We start from the raw sequence: 21915 nt of genomic DNA, 5'->3' as shown, positions 1-21915 counted from the left end.
ATTGCCATGGGTGTAAATGATTCATCAGAAATGGAAACACTTTCCTTGTGCCTTGCACATGCAGTTTCCATAACAGTACTGACAGGCACACTCTCTTCCATAGCAATATATAACTGTTAAAATAATTGGCTTCATAACTGAGTAAGTAATGAGCTGAACAGTCAACAAAAAAGGAATCATTTTAAAGGAACTTAGTTCTGAGTACAAGAGCATTTTCAGTCACAGGCAAAAGAACAATGTTTCATTTGTTTTTCTACTACAAGTTTTCCTGAAAGAAAGCAGATGACTTACTTCTGAACTTTTTCGTTGGCCTCCTTTGAAACCTCCAAGGCCTTTTGGAGCTTCATCTCAGTGTTCTTCTGCTCTGACTGAGCTTGCTGCAGCTGAGCTGCCAGTTCTTCAATCTGGCCATAGGTAAGGGTCACAACATCTTCCCTGTCTTTCAGTCTACCTTCAGAAGTACTGAAAGCATGGTTAAGCCAGTCCTTCGGGCTCATCCCTTGAGACAAAGGTTTGTGTGAACTGGGGGAAAAAAAACCATACAGTTCATTAAGGTTCAGCCTAAGGCTGAACTGCAAGAATACGACACTCAGTTTAATTTTTTTAATATTATCATATACGGATCTATATGCATTAATACCAATATTATTTTAAAGGTGATGTGAAACAAGGGAATACCGTATTTCCACATGGGTCTTCTACAAGTATGTAAAAACTAGCAGAATTTTAAAAAGTCAAAAACCTGTTAAACAAACTTATAAAGTAGTAGTATTTTTCAACTGCATTATTCTCCCAATCACTTTATGACCTGCAGGAAAAAGCTGTTATTGTGATTTACATGAAGCTGAATTAATCAGTGTAAGTTACTGATGTGTTATTATGTCATGATACAGAGGCCTCTCTTTTAGCAAGCAGATTCATCAACTGAAGGGAGTTTATTTGCAAAATTGAAGATTTTTCAATACAATGAAAGGAATAAAAGTGTTACAATGTACAAACATAATTAAGATATCAGGATTTCTTAGAAATATGAATGATTTGTGCATGCTAATCAATTCTAAAGCCCCTCAGTCGATATTTTTGTGAGATGGAACTTAAATGTTTCTTGATGCTGGTTTAAATAAGCTAGTAACACATATACTGTGATACACTATGTCTTAAATAGCTTCTTTGTGATAGAGACAGGTTACTTGCCAGCATCAGAGTTTTATCGCTGGATACTTCAACATGTATAGCGTCCTTCACCGTTTTATTACTGGACACTTCAACATACTCCACCATAACTTCTTGGAAAGACCTTCCTGAGTCACTGTTTTGGTTTGACTTAGGGAGAAAGTAGACATGTTTACCAACTATTGCACACTGAAGTGCCACAGGTGTATACTCAACTCATTCAGTTTTATACACAATTTTGAGTTATATTCACAGAGATACCAAATCATACAGCACAAAATAGTAACATCTTGTTTCACTGATGACCATGTAAATATCAAACATTATTTCAGCATAAATTTCTAGTAGCAGTGGAGACTGATTGTAATACTCAAGATATTCTGCATGACAGCAGGTGGTATGCAATAGCATACTTTCTTCCTTTCCAGTTTATTAAGATGTTTGTACAGAAAACATCCTTCATTCTGTCAGTCCATAGAGGAAAATCATATACAAAATAAAATATAATACACATAGATAAAAAACTGTTCATGAACTAATGGAAATCTAAAAGCTAAAAGGTCAGTGTTGGTATGTCATTATGCCTACTACCTGAGGTTGTCTGAAAATAAAGTGAAGAATATTTTCAATTAAATTAAGATATTGAAAATATGAATATTTGTAAAGGGACATTAAAATCTCTAGAAAATCTCTAGAACATACTCATTAAAGGTTGCACATAAAATTTACTGATTGAAATTCCACTATGGTCAAGCATTGATCACCACAGAAAAATACAAAGATATGCAAATAATGCTGAAAGATGGGTACTGAAATACCACTAATGTCTACTTCTTAAACACCTGGCACAAGAATAAAATGAAAAAAAAAATGCTGAGAAGCTAAACTGTTCAGTGAATATATGGGTCGTTGGTTTTCAAAAAAACAAACAAGCAAAGAAAAAAACTAACTTGTTTATACCAGCTGAGAGCTTTTTTTAAAAAAATATTTTCCTTTCTAGAACATATGAAAAACATGGCCTTTTATTTAGATTCTAAAATAGTGTCCCTGTCTGGCTACAGCTGGGCTCCTTCTGAAAGACTGGCCCTGAATAATACAGTATGCAATACACAGTTACGTGTTTTAACTCATAATGATTGCATCTGAGATTCTGACGTATATATTTTGTAAGCCAGTGCAATTCATATAGATAAAGGCACTGCAGTTGATAAATCTTTCAAACATTTTTTTAAGACCATACAATTTCCAAAGTTCCAGAATATTATTTCTTCAAATAATATTGATGCTATAAATCAAAAATAAATGAGAGTTCTAGGCCTGAAAAATGGTTCACAGAAGCATTCAAACTGTTCCTTGATTTAAGTAATTCACACTTTCATTATAAAAAAAAAAACACCAACTTTTGCTTACTATGGCAATATGAGTCTAACAATTTTTGCTTAAGCCTGGGTCTGAGAGCTCCAGTTAATGGGCCTCCTTAACCATATCCAGGAAGAAGAAAAAGTCAAATGTGATGAAGTCACTTATGCAGCTCTGGCAGATAGCAAGAGGTCCCCCAAAGTCAGAGCACCTTCAAACTTGCCATAAATTTCGCTAGTTATAACTGTTCCCAGAGAGACTTGTCACTGGCTGAAAATCAACTGCATGAAGTACTGCTCTTATAACACTTCTCTCTTTACCAGGCATACTTTTGCTGCAAGGTGAGAAATGATTTTCCACCTGAAGCAATTACTGAACAACCTTCCACCTAAAGGGGTGGGGGGTGGGGGGAAATAAAAAAAACAAACATTCCCTATTTGTTCCCTCTTTCCTCCCCATCTCTAGTGATAAACATATCCAGTGTTCCCAAATGCATGCAGGTCTGACCTTGGTTTTCACCACAAAGGTCTCTGACACTCAAGTTCTGGAGACTGCTCAAACCTCAGCCTGCACTTGGGATGGCTTTGAAGAGGGTCCCTTCATAGTGCTGAGACCACTCAAAGGCTAGGCAGCATTGATACCTTGAAAATACTACCTCAGAGGTGCTCTTGGGTACCAATCCAATAAGACAATATTAAAAAAAAAAAAAAAAGTTCATAACACCTAGAAGGACTTTGACATTTTCCTGCAAAGCAGAGGAAATAAAATGGTCAAGTTTGCATTACAAGTGAGTCAGGAGCCTGACAGCTGGTAGACAGGTAACTAGATGACATTGCCCTACCATAGACAAATATTTTATTAGCCTTCCTTCCTCTGCAATTACAGATGTTAAGAGAACTGTTTCCTCTTCAGTACAACCTCCTAAACATCTTTCACTAATTTAACTGACGGCACCATCTGTGTTAGCTCAGGCCACAGACCATGTTACAACATTAGTGCATGTTATGCATAACACAGGCTATGTTCTGTGCATTCTTACAGTCCATCACAGAGTGTCACTACCTCATCTGTAGGATGAGCTCAGGCATCCTCTGTATTTTATATTCTCTCACCAAACCCAAGGATAAGCACTTGCTGGGCAGAGCCCACTAATGATTTTCTTCTCTGTGTCAGCTGGTGATAAAACCTTAGGATTTTACAGAATAACATGTTGACTGATAAGCACTGATCATGCATGTCCCTAGCACCAAACTCAATCACTTTTGAATTTGGATCCATGGTGAACTGTAGGTTGAATCTCAACATTCTCTCCTGAAATGATCTGGAGAAACCTGTGACCTGCATTGTCTGCATGCTGTATGATTGAAGCACACGTTCATTATTTATAGTGCAAGCTTGAACTGATGATCATCCATCTTAGAACTTTCATTTTTCAACATATACAAATTAAAGGCCACTACATTGTGCCTCCTCGGGCCTCAATCTTTTCACCTTTAATAAGAGCAATGACTAACTACCTTTGCAAGGTGCTCTGAGCTTCACTACTGAAAAGGGACTTGTCACTGTTGAAGCATGTTAGATCCAGCATAGTTTGAATTTAGGAAAAATGAAACCCAGATGGTCTTCTGGTGACATCAAGCATCAAACATTCTCTTTTGGATCTCACTTCATTCTCCAAGTGCCAAGCGCCCTGCAGTACTCACACCATTCCCAAGGGACCAGCCTGGGAGAGGTAGCAAGGACCTAGGGCACCTGATTTAATCATTTGAGCCTTTCTCGAGGTTGAGGGACTGCTGAGACATGCTTTCAACAAGAAATAATTAGAAGCCAAACCTCCTTTACAAACCCTTCACTTACAGAGATGCACAGTAATCAAAAGTCACCTCATGCAGACAGTAGGTAAATCGCTCAGACAGCACAGATTCATGTCAGTGATACGCACACGACATCCAGCACCACCTATCATTCCTCACGCTCACCACGGCATCAAATGGTCCAGGATTCCCACAGAAATAGCTTATGGATGACTAATATTTGGTTGAAACAGAATCCAAGCAAAACATACATGATATGATACCAATAAGTAGAAGGAAGCATTCTGGAGATTTTTGCAGCTGTGGTACTATCCTCTTCAGGTAAGTGCAGACCCATGGTTAATAGCTTGTGATCAAGAAATGCTTCTGAATTTCCTGAGCACAAGATGCTCTCCCCGGCAGCACCTGGAGCTGGGCCCTCTATGATCTCTAATTGATTAATTAGAGTCTGGCAGATGATAACTTAAGCATTAGCTTTTTTCAGACATATATCAGTTCTCAGATACAGTGCATCAGAGTTTACAGAAGAGAATACTGCATGTTTTATGCTTTAATCCCAAATATAATACTTGATACAGATTAACATGACTCATACAACACCAAGATTCCATGATGTACCTGTGTTAATTGCAATATACACATCCACAGGCTATCAGATTTCTTCCAAGAATTAGGGCACTGTGTTTTCAACACAACAGCATCTTTTGTGGATGCTCTTCAGAGTTTATCTGACTACACGCTATTCCTACAACCAAGCTTGCTTTAAAATGTTCCTCTCATGTTTTGACATGGAATTGGCTGTAGTAGAGTATTTTTGTCTAGCATTCACAGAGTGAGACTATCCAGCCCTGAAGCCTAGCTTCTAACTGTGTAAAATTAATCTGATATTTTAAAAATAATTGTATTTTGTACAATGCTTACTTTACCATACTAGAAGTTGCAAGAAAGGATTTTGCTATCTTTTATCTGCTCTTTATTGCCAATTCATATCCTTTGTCCATTCTTAAATATTTGCCAATGGCTTTAGTTAACAAAATAACTTTAAGGTAGTATTTGTAATACTGTAGTTATTCCCTACAGTAATAGATTGTTTAGGTAACACTGCAAATACAGAGGGAACCTTATCTATTAATCGAAGACAGAACTGGCATCAAGTCATCAAGAGTGACCTCAGTATTTGAATATAAAGGATGTTTAAGATGGTGCCAACACCTCCACATTGTACAGCATATCACAGAATCCCAACTGCCTTTCCTGGGCAGCACTAACATCGTAGCTACAACTGAATAGATCCTGTTTCAGCTGAACGTGGCAGGCAGGCGGGAGGGGCACAGGCAGCCCGGGGACAAGAGGTTTTTCCACCTTCCCAGATCCTGGGCTCTCTGATGGCTGCCGGAGGCCTCTCCATGGACATGGATGAGTGCAGGGGTGTGAGAGTGGGTGGTGTAAAGCCAGTGATGCTGGCTGTCAGCCAGCTGGGAAATTGCCTATGTCAGGGATTTGCAGAAACACAAACCAGGTGGAATCAAGATGGAGGATCCTGTCCCAAATGTCATAGTGGCTTATTTTTCATAGCTTCAGTATGCTTTTGACAACATCAGTTTTAAGAACAGTGCACTTTTGTCTTCAAAACTAAACATAATTAAGAAAGCAGTAACTCTGGTTGTGTGCTGAATTAATAGAGCTTTTGGTACACCAACTAAAACAGGTAGAAAATGGACACAGTATGTATTGCTTGTGCCTTTTTTGGTGATCCTTGCCAAGAGTTTCATTCTGAACACTGCCTCTTACATGGAAACCAGGTATTGTGGGATAGATGGACATTAGGCCTTCAGAGCAGGCATGTCAGGATCAGCTCCTACAGATCCACACATCTACCACCAACCAGGTCTGGACAGCAGCCCCCTTGGCTCCTGCTGACTTCACTGCACTTGGCAGTACACAGTACATGGCTGGCTTGAAGATCTAGTCTCCAAAATGCCAGCCACAGAAATCTTTCCTGTTGACACAGGAAATGTGCACATTCAAGAGTCAGGCATTTCTGCTCTGAGACTTAAATAACATCTCCTGTCACCGTAGTTTGAATTTAGACTTGCCTGCAGAGCTAAGAAAATCTAGCAGAGATATCTTTGTTAGAAATTATGCATGAAGTTAGGGCTAATTTGGTTTGTGTCTTTAGTTTCTTTTACAGCTTCTCACTGGTAAGGATAATGGCTTCTGATTTCCATTTTATGTGTGACCTACACACAAACAATTCTGTTTGGAATGGACAAAATCCTTCTACAAAAAGCATTAATACTAGTGTATCACCTCTTGTATCAGATAAACTGAAGTAATTCAGACAGAACAAATAAGAATCCTGACCCTGAAAACTGATGTAATCAGTGGAGTATCCACTCAGTAGAAAGTGATACTTCATATATACATCCACCCATATATCTATATACATGTACATAAAATAAATCTGATAGCACAGGTATAGATCACAACACGGGCATCAGAATCACCTGAAAACAAGTTCAGTGTAATGACTATGTGCTGTTGACTTTTATTTTTGTCTCCAGGGAATACTGTTTACTTTGCTTTAAAATTTATATGAGTCATTTTGTTACATGTGCCTTTTTTTAATTAGTTTGAAGGAAACAGTCATTTGAGAAAGAGAGCGGAAATCAATTCTGATTCGATACTGATAGCTACTGTGCGATGTAAACTGTGTGTTCTTTCTAATTAAATGTAAACATGTTCAGTTCTAAAGTCCAGCAGTGATGACAACAACTACTAGAAAGGATTGCTTAAGCCCTGGTCAACTGATTCTTGTGAACCTTTTGTTCATACCGTAGGTGAGCTTGTGCAATCTGTCGTAGGGTGATCGCCAGTTGTAACTGACTTTATTTTAGGTCATCTTCAGAGAAAAGACTTGACAAGAATGTGGAGCACTCTGTAATACCTCAAGTTACCCATTAACTATGTCCTTCTGATAGCTAATCAATAGCATTGCATGGAGCCAAACACACTGCACTGAACTGCCCCTCTTCCAAAAGCCAAGTCTTGGTAAATATTTAATGGCAGTAAAGGTGTTTTGACTGTTATCAATCTGATATGTTAAAGAACTCTTGAAAGAAACTTTATCTTGCTTCTTTCTGCATAAATAATTTGTTCAGTTACAATTTTAGTCTTATGCAAAAGCACTCAAATTAATGATCTAATGCTTTTAAATCAAAGCTTTGGACAGAGAAAATAAAGTTTCAATGCCCATAACACACACACACACACACAAAAAAAGAAAAAAAAAGAAAAATCAAAGTTTATTTCCTTGATAAAATGCCAACTAGAAATATACATCAAGGAACCCAGCCCTTTATACTGTAGTAGCAGATACTGTGCCAGACTTGCTCAAAACCTGTTATACAAGTGCACATTTGAGATTTTCTTTCAAGGCTTTAGTTTCTGTAAAATTCCTAGCTCTTGCTCACATCAAGATGGCCTAGGATTTTTAGCTTCTTTTCACCAGGGAAAAACTCAACCCTTTATATATTAATATCCAGTGACTTTATTTTCCCATAGAGTGAATATTCCCATTTTCAGATGGGTATATTCTCAGCTAATGAGTTTTATTAAGTGTTCTTCTGTTTTGTATTTTTCTGTGCAAGGCAGTTCACTTAACAGATAAACACTTTTATCCTGATTCTTTAACACCTAGTGCATGTAAGCCTCTGCTCCAGCCAGGTAGGATCTGAATGTCTCCCAAGAGACTTACATAGGATTATTCCATACCTCTGTGCTAATGTCACAGGACAGAGGACAGAGGAGTCTCCTGACCCCTTCCACCAGCACAGACTTCCAGCCTTCTCTGCATGATTCAACTTCACTATGAGACTAAGCATATTAAAGAAACTGATTCAGCAGTGGATCCAAGCTTTTTCTTGGAAAATAATCCGGGAATAAAACATTGATAGTGTTTCAGCTTCCAAAATGTGAATCACCATAAATGTTTTCCCAGAAGTATAAGTACTATTTTTTTCCCCAGTGTTTAAATGGCCTCTTTAGTGCTCTTGATGCTATTCAATAGATTTCCAAAATAAAGATCACAGGAATAATTCCCAAACACTGGTGTAGATAAACTGGACAGCCAGGAGTTTTCAAATCAATAGTAATTGTCTCTGATGAAAACAGCATTAATTAAAATCATAAAGGCCTGTAAATCAATCAGGCAGTAAAGCGCATGGCACCATTCAGAAACGACCAGCTGAAGAAAGCCTGTTACTAATAACCTTAGAAAATATCCTGTATTTAGTACAATGTTATCTTTATAAATCAGACGCGATTGTGAATTTTATGGCTGTTCTGATTTGCTATTGTGATCGCATGGCTTAACTCCCCCACTGAACCAGAAAAGCAAGAGGCAAATCTGTCTCGGACACAGGGCTAGAAGCCAGCCCTGCTTTCCAGCATAGCCAGGAACATCCATCTGAGTAGATGGAAGAGAAGTGTCTCTCCAAGAGAATGCAATTAAAAGAAACATGAAGAATGGAAACGTGTTTCAAAGATGGAATAACCAAACACATATGGAATTTGAGAGAGAGATGATTTAATGGATGAGATGAGTTGCCCTAAAGCTAGAAACCCTGTGTAACTGACCTGGGAAGGGATTCACATGGGGCTGTGCTCTCTTATCATTCCTTAGTTAGTGAATGAATCAGCTGGGTTAAACTCTCTGAATATCTTTTTAAAAAAAAATTAACTTTTTTTTTTTTCTTGAGTATACTTCTCCCCATACCCAGAAAAATAGACTGTACTTGAAAAATTTTGTCTGATTTTTCTCACAAGTGTTACTGAAAAATATTAAGCAACTCTGACCACGGTGGAACAAGGTGTCCTGTGCTACAACACATGCCTGGCTGTGGTCACCAATGTGCCAGGAAGTGAGGTACACTGATGCACTCTATGTGAGTGTGCCCAGCACATGGTTTCCTCTGCTGTCAGTACTGTGCACAGCAATATGTGCCCCTCTGAGATGGCTGCAGTCACCAGGAGGACTGCAAGTGCTGCAGTCTGAAAGCCCTCAACCAGGCTACTACAGATGCCTGTAGTGTCTTCCTTAAAACTATCACGGCTTCTCCTATGCAAAAATGGAGATGGTTTTGGGACTGCTATGCAGAAATAACCTAGCAAGTTGCCTCCTGAAAGCCATGCGAATGACACAATGGCAATGTATTGCTACTCAGTAAGCCATGTCTTACCTAGCTGCTGCTGCCAAACCCTTATTCATATATAAATCACACAGCTCCTTGGATAGTTGAGCACTATGAAACAAGGCAGTTAAAACTGATGGCTTAAATGATAAAGGGAATGCCTGGGAAACTTAATATAGGGGAAGTCTGCTTCTCTATTGTACCAATGCTTACTGAAGTGATGGGGCAGACTTGTCTGGGCCATTCTCCCTAACATGAAACAAGGACATATGCTGGGGAATGATTTAGTGGACTGGAGATCAGAGCTCTGTCTTGAATTCCCTCTTCTGTTTCACATCTTCTGTGTGGTACTGAACAAGTCACAACACGCACACCACAGCCTGCCATGATGAAACCGGGAGAAAAGTGCCCTTCCTTTGCTTTTTGCCCTTGTTGAATTCTAAGCTTTGCGGGGCTGGGATTATTTCTTGTTATCTATGTGTGCCACATCTGGAAACCTGAGGCTCCAGTCTTGGTTCAGGTCTCAGCACAAATCATTATTCACAGGAAGATACAAAACAGCTAATTAACAGTATGCATGTCTTGGTGATGTATGTCAGTTTGCTTAACTTTAGGAGACAGATCCAGGTTTAGGACTCTTATGGAAAAAACACTACAGCTTCTCACGAGGCAGTTTCTGCCTCCCCATTGCAGGTTCAGCCACCATTGCAACCAATGTGTAAGGTGCAAGCAGTGACAGCAGCCTCCCACCTGCTGTGAGCCCAAGAGCTTTGTTACCCAAGAAGGTGTTCCTTGCATCCTTCCAGATGAAAAGGGCCATCAGCTGGGTATAGCCCACCGACTGAAAGCCAAATTGTGTGATTCACAAGCCTCTTGGAATGTGAGTGATTAGACTGGCTGTTGCTGAAGAAAAATCAGTGAAGACAGAGCTTCAAAGTATAAGGGTTGGGAAGGTGCTGAAAACAGATGCTGAATTGATTTTTGTATCCTAAAACTTTTAAATTGGCTCCCTCACCTCTCTCTTCTTTCATCCCCATGAGTTTTGACCACCGGGCTATTGAAATCAAATCTGTAAAAGAATAACATTGTTGTGCACTTAATTTAGTCTGAGTGAAGAAGAAAACAGCAGTGTTAACTTCATGAGGCAGGAGTTCATGAGAAAAACTCCAGCTTCCTCTTTTGGCCAGCATATCATTTCTCCATAACCAGCAGGTAAAAGTGAATCGTAGCAGGAAATGTATTGGTTGCACTGAACCAAAGAATTAATTATTTTCTCAGGACCTGACAAGGAACCTGAATGATCATGAAAGCTTTTGTGAAATATAGCTAGCACTGAACTGACACTGTTCAATTCAAATTTATTCATTTTTTAGACAGGAAAAGGTAATGTGCTATACTTCTACATGTTCAACCAATCCTCTGTTCTCCTATGATAGAAGTGGAAACATTTGCTCAGGAAGGAGAACTAAAATCCTATGTCACGATAATCCTTGTTCTACTGTGACAGCTGTAGAAGTATAGTAATATATCACTCTTCGGTTAAAGACAGCAGGGAAGAAGAGCTAAAAGGAAGAATAGGTATTTCTGTAACTTGACTAAAGACCTTAGGATCAAAATCTAGCCTCTGTATTATTCCCTTTTACAGAATATGATTGAAACAAACAGATTGTGATGCTAAATGAGCCTATCTCAGCAGTAAAAGAAAGAAAAAATCAGATGTTATGAACTGTGTTACCCATCCATCTTCCCACTCCTTTGTCTGAAGGACAAGTGAGGGACAAATTCACAGCACTTCTCCTTCCTCCCTGGCAAGAGATGCCCCCTGTTCAATCCTCCTTAATGACAGCTGAAGTCATTAGTGCATTTCTTGTTGAGGACCAGGAGAAAGCCTAGTAAAAAATGACTTGAATTTTTGTATCAAGAAGCTAAAGACTGAGGCCATCAGTAGATGCCTACACCATTCTCTGTGTCTAATAACAAAACACTTCCTGAAAATCTTACTCCTTCCTTCTGATCTCTGGGAATGGAACACCAGAAGAGAAAAAGCACAATAAAATCTTACTTTATACATTCAAATAGAAGGACAAGAAGAAGTTCCTTCAAGAGTTAAAATGAAATGAAATGAAATGAAATAAAATAAAATAAAATAAGCAACCATATATAATCTAGATATTTGAAATTTTGACTTTTACCTTGCTTATCTCAGTGGCCATGGGTTAGGTATGAAACAAATCCTTCAGGTTAAATTTTGAATGCAATGTACACAATTTTTGCCTTAATGAGATCTGTAAGATCACATCCTCCAAATCAAGCCTACGATATGCCCTTAAGTTATTTTTTCATGGACAGCGGGTGAAAGGATGTCATTCCTCTGTTTAATCAGGAGTTAAAGCGTGTACAGTAATTCCTTATTTTCTCAATATTCCTTCTGACAAAGATAACAACCATAAGAATGGTTCCCAGCTGGCTAAACCTGACATACAGGTTTTGTTAATAAAAAAATGCATGACTTAATTAATGAAACGGATCTATTAAGACTGTCCCCCAATCTACTACAGTGGCCCCACCTACGGCTGAACTTCATATGACCTATGTTATGCAAAAAGAATTGTAATAACTTGCACTGGAAGCTGTTATAGAGGAAAGGTTGCTATGAAGAAAAAGTATGACTCAGAAATGCATACAATGCCCCTAGAGGAGAAAGCTTAGTATTTTCACTTTTACTCAGGGTTTTCGTTTACAGTGTATAAATAATTGAAACAATTTTGTTAAACTGTGTAAAATTATTTCATCAAGAGTAATTATGTTTGATCTATTAGCACCTGATACTATCTATTGTCTAAATTGCTTGCATTCAATCCATGAATAAAGTCAACAGTATTAACGTCCATTATTGAAGCATTAGTTGAGTAAAAATCATTTTGAAGTGTTTTACGTTATTGTAACCTTCCTCCAGAATAATCTTCAAAATAATTATCATTATACCAAGATCTTCCCAGTTCTTAAAGGCATGTTTTTATTTAAGTTTGCAAATCTTAATCAGGATCTTTAAAACTCACAAACAGTTTACCTGTTTTGTTCTGGCAAGCATAAATCTGTAGCAATCTACTCATTTTACATGCTTCTCTGTTCCTGTCTAGCTGTCCCACACCAAATGGCTATCCAAATTCTTCTCCATCAACTTTGGCAGGCTCAACACCTCCTTCGCTAAACCAGTTTTCCCCCTAATCATAAAGAGCTGCAGTATTACAAACAGAAAGAAGGAACTCTGCAACATTTCTACAACAAAATTACATACATATATTCACTGATTTGACCAAAAATTTCCCTAAATCTGAACTGGACTCACTTATTTAGAAAGATTTTCTGTCTTGCAGCATCATCATTTCAAAGCATTTCAAATACTTGCTGCTTTTTAGCAGAGGAAATATTATGAACTATTTGAGATTACATTCTCACTCAAAGCAATGAATGCCACAGTCTTCTCCAGAATAAAAAGCTACTTTCTCTCCGTGGAATAGTAACTTTACAGTAATTTAGAGGAAACAGGAGAAACAGTTGGTCATTAAACATTAAATGTATTAATGAGGCACTCACAGTATATCGTTTGTCTGGAAAAGGCAGTTCTGTACTTGCATTTTAGAAGAACTGCTGCAATACAATAGCTACTGTGATAAATTTAGGTTTCCCTCACTTAACTTGTAGCAGAATCTAATAAAGAAAACCTAAATCAATGTATTTTCCAAAAACGTATGAGTAGCACTATTCACATCTTACAGCTAGGGGAATCAAGAGGCAAAGAAAAAACATTCCAAAAGAGGCCCTTCATTTTCATTCCCCAAACGGAGACCTTTAGGACTTCATATTTACAAGTTTCCAACTTGCAACTCCGGATGAAAACAACGGTAAATGAGAATACTCAAAGCAGAAGCCCCCAAAAGCACTTTGGCAGCATGTAAAAATCATCCGCCACTGCAGATTCATGCTGCTCTAGAAGTCCTGCTTGGTTCCTAGAATCACAGAATCACAGAATTGTAGGGGTTTAAAGGGACCTCGAGAGATCTTCGGGTCCAACCCCCCTGCCAAAGCAGGAAATCCTCAGACCTGAGTGTACGCATGGAGCACTCTGTGGCATTTTCTCACTACATGGCATCTGGAAACAGAGTTCAGGAAAATGATCCAAAAAAGAAGTGACACAGGCTATGTAGGATGCTGGTTTTCTTAATAAAAGGATTTATATGATTCCCTGGAGTAGAAGGAAAAGTGACTAATATGATGTCTAGTACCTTAGGAGATATAAAGGGTAGACATAATTTTTAATGAGAGAAATTAATTCTGTCTTCTCCCAAGAGAATATGAATATCTTCTTTCTAATTTCCTTTCCTAGTGCTAGTTCTTCAGGAACTATCAAACCTTAAAATCATAGCACTTTGATGAAGTCTTTGTGCATCTCCTTACCCTGAAGTTCTCACTCGTTTAGGTGGGTAGGTCAACTGCCTAAATTTCAGGAGGCGCAAAGAAATAGTAATAAAGAGAAAGTAACATGACCACATCAGAGCACACTTAAATCAATGGGACAGGGTCCAAGGTAAATGTATCTGTTTGTAAAGACCTCCATAAAGGGAGACATTAAGAGAAAGAGGTATGTCCACTATGTCCTGAGCTTTTAGTGTAGACTATTGTCTTGTGCGACCTACTCCGGGAAAATGAGTTGTTAGTTTTGTCTGAGGAAAAAAAGGGTTCACAGGAAGAAGAAGGTTAAAAACGTAGAGCTGTATGTTTTTCAGTGAGAATATGATTCATTTCAGAAGTCATTTCTAAGAGCAGAGTATATGATGGGATTGTTTGGTGGACAAAAGCTTTGGGAAACACAAACCAGATATTTAATAACAAAAGGAAAAAAAATCAGCTCACCAAAATAATGAGCAAGCAGAATCTGATGTATGTTTAACAAAAGAGAGTAACATCTTGCCTGTGCTTATGTGCCAGTAAAAATCACTGGCTGTTAAAGCTGAAGCACAGAAAAAACCTTCAGGGAGAGACCATGGGAAAGCGAAATGGAGTATGACATTCTCTGAGTAACTATGGTGCGTCTGGGGGAAGATCTTCAGTTGCTGGCCCCATCAAGTACTGACAAAAGGAATGCGAGAACTGTTCCCAAGGTGAAAGAAGACAGGGTGAACAATCCAGCTAATGAGATCACACTAAGCTAATGGGATCACTGTGACTTGCTTTGCTTCTGTTGGTGTATGTCAAAACCGATTTTATTTTTTTATTTTATATTTTATACACTCTTTTTAAGGTAGCAGTGGGCTAAATTTTGAAGGACTTTTGAGAGACTGGGAGAACAAGCATACCTCCAGATTTTATGACTTGTGTAGAGTCTATGGGGCAAGAACACTAAGTTCAGAAGTTTACAAATTGTGAGAGGGGTCTTTTCTCTGTCAGAGAAAAAAAAAAACACAGAAAGCTTGGACTTGTTAATACCTTATTGAACAGACATTTATTGCTACTGCCCTCACATAGACACACGGAGGTTACAGACACTTTGCATTTGCACAAGCCCCCAGTTGCTCTCTCTTGTAACCCTGCTGCAGACAACAGAATAAACCCTACTGCGCTGTAGCACCGAACCACACTATGGCACATTCATAATTCACAAGTACTGACAGGACTTGGGAATGCTATAAACAATATTATTGATTTCTAAAAGCTCAGAGAAACTTGCTTAATGAGTCAGTATCTTGTTTAGGGTATGCTGAAAGTGTTCTGGAAATGATGCTAGGCCAACTCACAAGGTTTTAAGAATAAAATAGAACAGGTTGAAACAGTCAAGTGCTGGTGCCTATCGTTTAATCCTCCACTGAGTGACTGGTGACCTGAGGAGGCACTTGCAGGTCCCTTCCCAGCCCCCTAAATGCAAACTCAGGTGCCTGAACTTACATATTCAAGACTGAAAATTTCGGCCACACTGTTTAACAGGCAGATCTGCTGGGAGGTCTCTTGTAACCAGATTTTTTTTAAAGCCTTATATTATTGGACAGATACTGGCCCAAGTCCAATCCACAACTGCAAATCTGAAGAAACTGCTCAGAGGAAACCAGCAGCCTTATTAGCTTTTAAAGATTTCATTTTCAAGAACTCAAGACCCTTTATTGACTAATGAAAGGTTGGGTCCCCAAGCCCACAAACTGATGTTGCTTGGAACATATTTTAATCATTTTGGAGTGCTAGCAGCCATCTGTCTAAAGAGCTTTGATCACATAAACGCACTCTGAACTGCTGCTTCTTCTGACTCCAAACCCTTTTCTGAAAGCCAAACGGAACCCACAGGCATGGCAACTTCAAGACACAATTCAAGGCCTTGTGATGCGATAAGGCTGCTTTTATTATTTAGCACATCATTAGGTTTAATGACACCACAGATAACAGATACACTAAAAAGATACCATTGTCATCTCCTGTCTTGTAACAGTAATATCCAACTGTGAGTACACTTTGTTTCTACCCGACACTTCTTTCTTACTATGTTATTTTCAAAGAATAAAATGAAACTAAATGAAATAAAAACATTTTTTCCTGCCACAAGCGCCAGAAATACTAACAAAACAAACACATAACAAGTAAATAATAAAAAAGTCAAGCGAGCACCCTTTCTTTTTTCACTACCACTTTCCTACTTTGTTTTGAAAAAAAGATACAGAAGGCGAGCAAACAAATCCCAAATAAACTACTGTATTTATGGTTTAGTCTATTGGCTGTTGGGCAGATAGGGTTTACATATAGTAGTCTGGTTTGGCTGGCACTGAATACAAATTTACACTGAAAAGAGAGAGATCCCTTACAGTTACAGCTTTTATGATGTTAATATTTACAAACATTTTACACAATTGCCCTAATTCTTTCCAACACAAACTCTTGAAACAATTTGGGCACCTCAAAGCTTAGTTTGTGGTGACCAGAGTTTTCATCCTGCTGTCTAGTGAATGGTGCAGATACATGCTGTTAACTTCACAAGCTTGGAAGCAACAATGTCGAGCATGAATCAAAAATCTTCAAATTATCAGAGCCAATAAATTTCTCTCAAATATGAAAGCAGCAGCCCTAGAGACTAAAAAGTGGCAAGAACTGCATAAAAATTCCTCTCCTGAAGAAAGAAGAGACACAGCTGGTGGATTCTGTGTTGCAGACCTTGACTTCATTTGCTCTAATCACCACCAGCCTCAGTGGATTGCACCCTGAGATTCCAGACTTGTGGGTTTCTCTTCCTTCTGAAATCTGATTATTGGCCCTTCTGCTCATTGAGGACACTAGTCACCAGTTGCCAAAAGAAAATGTTGCTATCGGACACTGCAATGTTGTATTTCTCAGTTCAGTAGCCTTCGTGCTAACTGTGGTCAGTTAGGTGTACAAAGAAGGAGAAATTAAGAAATAAAGCCCTTACCAAGCCTTAGGGCATAGTGAAAAAAAATTCTTCCTGATTCCCAAGCAGGCTTTCAAACCTACTGCAGCTTAAAAAATAAGTTCAATTATATTAGCTAGAGAGGCTGTGAAGAGTTTTCAAGCTACTGACATGACACAAGAGGAGACCCCATGTGCTTGTCTGTCCACCTGTCAGACAGGGATTTTTCAGGCTGCAGTATGGCAAAATGTTTTCCTTCAGCAATTTCTAGTCCCTCGCCTACTAATGCTTGCTCCTGCTCCTGTGTCACTGTTTGCCACCACTTCTGTGTTGCCAGTGAAAACATATGTGGGTGGCCGTGCTTTAATCTGTATCACTGATACAGAACAGGTTCAAAGAAGACAAAAACAAGATGTGAAGTGGCTCAGGTAGGGGAAGAAGTTCTTTAAAATCACTTTGATGGCAAAGAAAATAGACCACTAATTATTCACTTGGCATAACTTCCTCCCTGCCCTCCTGTGGGTTTTCCTTCAAAGCTCACAGCCAGACAAGCTTCTCTGCCAGTGAGACAGCAGTGCTATCCTGCTGCATACACGTGTTGGTCTTGGTGGTGGTGGAAAAAAACTAACAGTGTGCTCTGGGCCAGTTCTTCTTCCCCTCCTAACAATATGAACCACAGCTTATAAATGAAAAGCATTACTAATATATTGCATTTTACTCAAATATTTCAGAGGCTGAGGATTGTGCAAATCCCAGCAGGCCCATTTCTTCACTGAAAAACTGACTGAAACCTTCAAGTCCATCCCTACCCCTGACATTAAAAATGAAAGCCGTCACACCTATGCTGGAGGAATTATCCATACCAGATGAATAACACAACATTATGTAATTCTGGACATAACATTAAAAACCCTCAGCTTCCAAAACACAGATCTCTATCTATTAGTTAGAAAAGTAGCTTGGGGATGGAAAAACAGAAAACTTTCCAGTGAAAGGCATCAACAGGACATGCACGTAGCAACTCAATAAAACCTCTAACTTAAAAAAAAAATGATTAAAAAAAATATCTTACTCTCAGCTTCTCTGTTAACACAATAGGTAGGCAGTCCTCTGGCTCATTTTCTTCCACAGGCAGAGGACTTCTCTTCCCACCTGAATTCTTACTTATTTCCTAAACAAGGTTTTCCAATGACTCAACTGGGAGCAGGGCTAAGCCCAAAGTAAGAGAAGTAATTTTATGTCTAGCACTGCCTGAAATTTCTTCATGCGGACAGTCTTCTCAACAAACAAATGTTTTTTACTGGAAGATGTATGTTCCAGTGAAAAACAATATGTTGGCTTCCTGTGGCAAATTTCTAAGTGAAAGTTTTCCTGTCACCTTCACATTTCAACTTTAAATGCTGTTTTGCTTCAGTTCTTCAGCTGAAGAGAACTGAACCAAAACATAAGTCAAAATGATCTTTTTCTCACTGAATTGACATTTTAACATAAAAACATGTCCTGTGAAAATCAACAGAAAAGAAATGGCATTTAATGTCCTTCTAACGATGTTACTACGTTATTTCTAAATATCATATTCATAGCAAAAGAAATTCTCATTAATACAATATTTTCTTGGAAAGTCAAATTCTTTTCAGTGTAGTTTTAGATTTTCTTCAAAATTTCTTATGGGAAAATTTGTCTTTCAAACAGTTTATTACACACATCTTTTTTGTATTTCTCTAACTTGCTCTAGAGAATGCTTTTTCTAATCCTGAGTCTGTTTTCCTTCCCTGGTTTTAAAGTAAGAGGACCTACATTTTTATACTCCATAGATCTCTAAAGGTATGACGGAAAATGGTAATACTTCATTTTATACAAATAAAGAAGCTGAAGCAGAGATTAGTGATGACATTCATTCAGCATTTCAATTGCAGAACCAGAACATTTAGCCTCTGGTCACATACCCTTTCCACCAGGTAACAGCTTTCATAATCCTGCAAATGCTCTGTACAGCTTTTCCAACATTTCTTTTCAAGTATTCTTACATTATACAGAATAGATATTAACTTCGCTGATCTCAATATCTTAATTTTTACAAGTACTTCTACAGCAGTATACTTTACATTAATAATCTGCTCCAAACTATCAGCAGTAGTCAGCTGGTTGCTTGTAGGTGGTTATTCCAGAGACTTAAAACCTTTCTTCCAATAATTCCACTTTATTAGGCTTTAACAAATTTGAAAAACAATTCCTAGAAACCTCTAGCTATGTACTTATTCCAAAAAGCACAGAACAAAATTACACTTCTTAGACTTTTCAGCTCACTGAGAAACCAAGGAAGTCATAACAGAAAACCACAGAGAACCAAAGTGAAACAGAGGGGGAAGAGAATCAGCCTGAACCAGGGAGAGCTGTTAACAGAAAGTCAGCCGGGCGCTGCATACAGAGTCACAAGACCATATCAGCATCCACTGGCAAGGAATTCCTTTCTGTCAAGCAAATCCCTGCTCTTAGAGAAGAGCAGAAACTCATCTGAAAAGGTCTATAACAGCAAAATTGACAAGGTAATCATTCTTTTAGTTCAAGTTACCCCACAGAAGCAGATAGGAAGAAGTCTGTGCAAGCCTGATAAAATACAGTATAATCCGCTGCAGGGTGCTTCTAGCTTTAATGCTTTTGGCACAACAAAGGGCTGGGTGGTCCACAACAAGTTTTAAAAATTGGAGAAAGATTTCCAATATAACACACTCAGTAACAGAAGCAGTAACAAACATAGCCCAGGGAATAGTATGAGTTAAAACCCCATCACAGAGCATGTTAAGCACTTCAGTCCACGTTCACTCTGCCCACATTCCTCCTCAGACCTGCTGCTTAGCGTTTCCTATTGGCAAAGCACCTCTGAAAGACAAGAACCAGCCCATGGAAACATTAGGCACAAAGATTTCATGGAATATAGGTCAGACCAATCCATGCCTGAGTCAACAGCAGCACAAGGCAATCAGAGTGTGCTACATCCACCCCAGGGCTCGTTACAGGGATGGCACGGGCTAGCTTGTTCCACCAGGCAGCTGGGATCTCTGACAGTTCAGTGCTTCCTCTCCCTCTAAGTTTTTATAAATCACTAAAGCTCAGAAGGAAATTATTTTTCCATGCTGCAACTTTTTTTTTTTTTTCCCAATATGACGGGAAAATCTTTGAAATCATGTCAGGGCAAAAAGAGAAACTTTCAAAACTTTTGTGTGTGTGTCTCTCTAAATGAATGAGAGAGAAGAAGCTCAGAGAGCACTGCTGGCTAAGATATTCCATTGGGAGGCAAAAAAAAAAAAAAAAAAAAAAAGAAAAGAAAAAGAAAAACAATCCCCCTTCCAAACAGGCTCAGACACTGCTCTGCCTTTTCATCACCTGCCAAATAGGTGCTGTAAACACCAAGCCTATGACCTATACTGGAGCCTCTCTCTACCATCCCTCTTCTGGGCAAATGGTCAAGTGTTAACTGCGTATAAGAATCTGGTCTGCCACACTCCCAAGAAAGCTCACTGCCCATTGATTTATAAAGTCAGTCTGCCTGGCAATTATTGCTAGAAAGTAAAGCAACTGCAGAAGGAGAGACCAATCAATTCCAGGCTAGAGAACATGAAGTCTAGGAATGGGGCAAGGGGAAGAGGATAATAAATCCAATAAAATGTGAAATACATAAGGATAACAAGAAATACAAGGCAGGAAAGAAAAAAAGAGGGGCTTACCAGTGGGAAAATGCTTGCAGAGCTACAAAGTGTGAAAGACCCCACCAATCTAAAACAGCAATACTTTTGGGGCTGCAGAACTCCACTGGAAAGTGGCATGATAACAGAGGGAGAACTAGAACCTGCAGGCTCTAAATCCCAACCAGTTTCAGCACTCAGTTCAATAAACTGGAAGAATGCACATACATTTAGGTAAAATAAATAAATAAATAAAAAGGGTGAGGGTTAAAACTTTATTCAGTGCATGTCCAAATCTCCCATAGAAAAAATCAGTGGGACTTTATATGTAGAGAATAAACTAAGAAATATAGCTCAGGTCACACCCGAGTTTTTTCAGAGTAACAAAAGACAAACAAAAACCTTAGTGTTCCCTTACAGAGCCATTTTTTTCTATATGTTGGGCTGCGTAACACCGCAGAGGGTTAGGTTCCTTCACAAGAAGACATATTGCACCATCTCCCACTGCATAATACATGCAAGCATCTCATCTGTTTGGCATAAAAGAGAATCTCTCCTTTGCTTAGAAGTGGGAGATTTACTTAGCTCAAGATTTACATTTGGTGTCAGTGTCTGAAACTCTTGGATAAAACAGAAGTTACTGCTGCAGGGACACAGAATACTGAAAACACAGCTGTTGTCTTCTGTCCTGATCTCCCCAAAATTGATCTGCAAAAGTAACAGTATGTTTACACTGATACCATACATTGTCTGGTCATTCTTCTCAATGACCATAACTAGCCACATTATGGTAAGTTTAAGTCAACTAATACTGAAACAACAGCAGTGTCAGAATTGCAGTGTGCAGTCAGGATGAAAAGAGCAGGAAAACGAGTCAATGGGCATAAAAGAAAAAGTGAGAAAAAAAACAGCAATGGAAAAACCAGTTCTCTGAGGTTAACTGCAGTGGCAAGTGCTCAAGGTATTTTGCTTTAGCTGCAGAGGAAGGACTGAGATCACTGCTCTGCACTCATGGCTGCAGCCTCACTCATCCCAGTGTAAATGGGTTCCAGTTTATTTGGACTGGGAAGCTGGACATTAGAGCAACCCCATATCCTGCTGCACATCATGTCACCCTGAGATAAATCTGGACTGGAGAAATCTCTGAAAAAGACAGAGGTGGCAAATCAGAGAGGCTGAAATATTTGAGCAGGGGACAGTCAGAGAACAGTAGATTAAATATTTAGGCAGTTGTATTCTGATTTACTTGCCGCTACTGTCCCCGTGAACTACACAGAATATAAGAGGATGAC

At 38.8% G+C, this 21915-nt stretch overlaps 1 protein-coding gene across 9 annotated transcripts in view; it reads right to left on the bottom strand.

Annotated features, from left to right (window-relative positions):
• MIPOL1 (mirror-image polydactyly 1) overlaps positions 1-21915 on the bottom strand; it is a 195814-nt gene that overhangs the window by 24370 nt on the left and 149529 nt on the right. For 8 of the 9 annotated variants that reach the window (XM_035539326.2, XM_035539331.2, XM_035539327.2 and 5 more), the window contains one exon: positions 292-522. In XM_035539326.2, the coding sequence (XP_035395219.1) occupies positions 292-522 (231 nt within the window). Of the gene's footprint in view, positions 1-287; positions 523-21915 lie in introns of those variants that run through there. The other variant, XM_035539334.2, reaches the window with a different exon arrangement.

Source organism: Cygnus atratus, chromosome 5 (assembly GCF_013377495.2).
Source record: "Cygnus atratus isolate AKBS03 ecotype Queensland, Australia chromosome 5, CAtr_DNAZoo_HiC_assembly, whole genome shotgun sequence".
Classification (NCBI taxonomy): Eukaryota; Metazoa; Chordata; class Aves; order Anseriformes; family Anatidae; genus Cygnus; species Cygnus atratus.
Note: the sequence above shows the minus strand (reverse complement) of the source record. Positions and strands in the feature narration are given on the sequence as shown.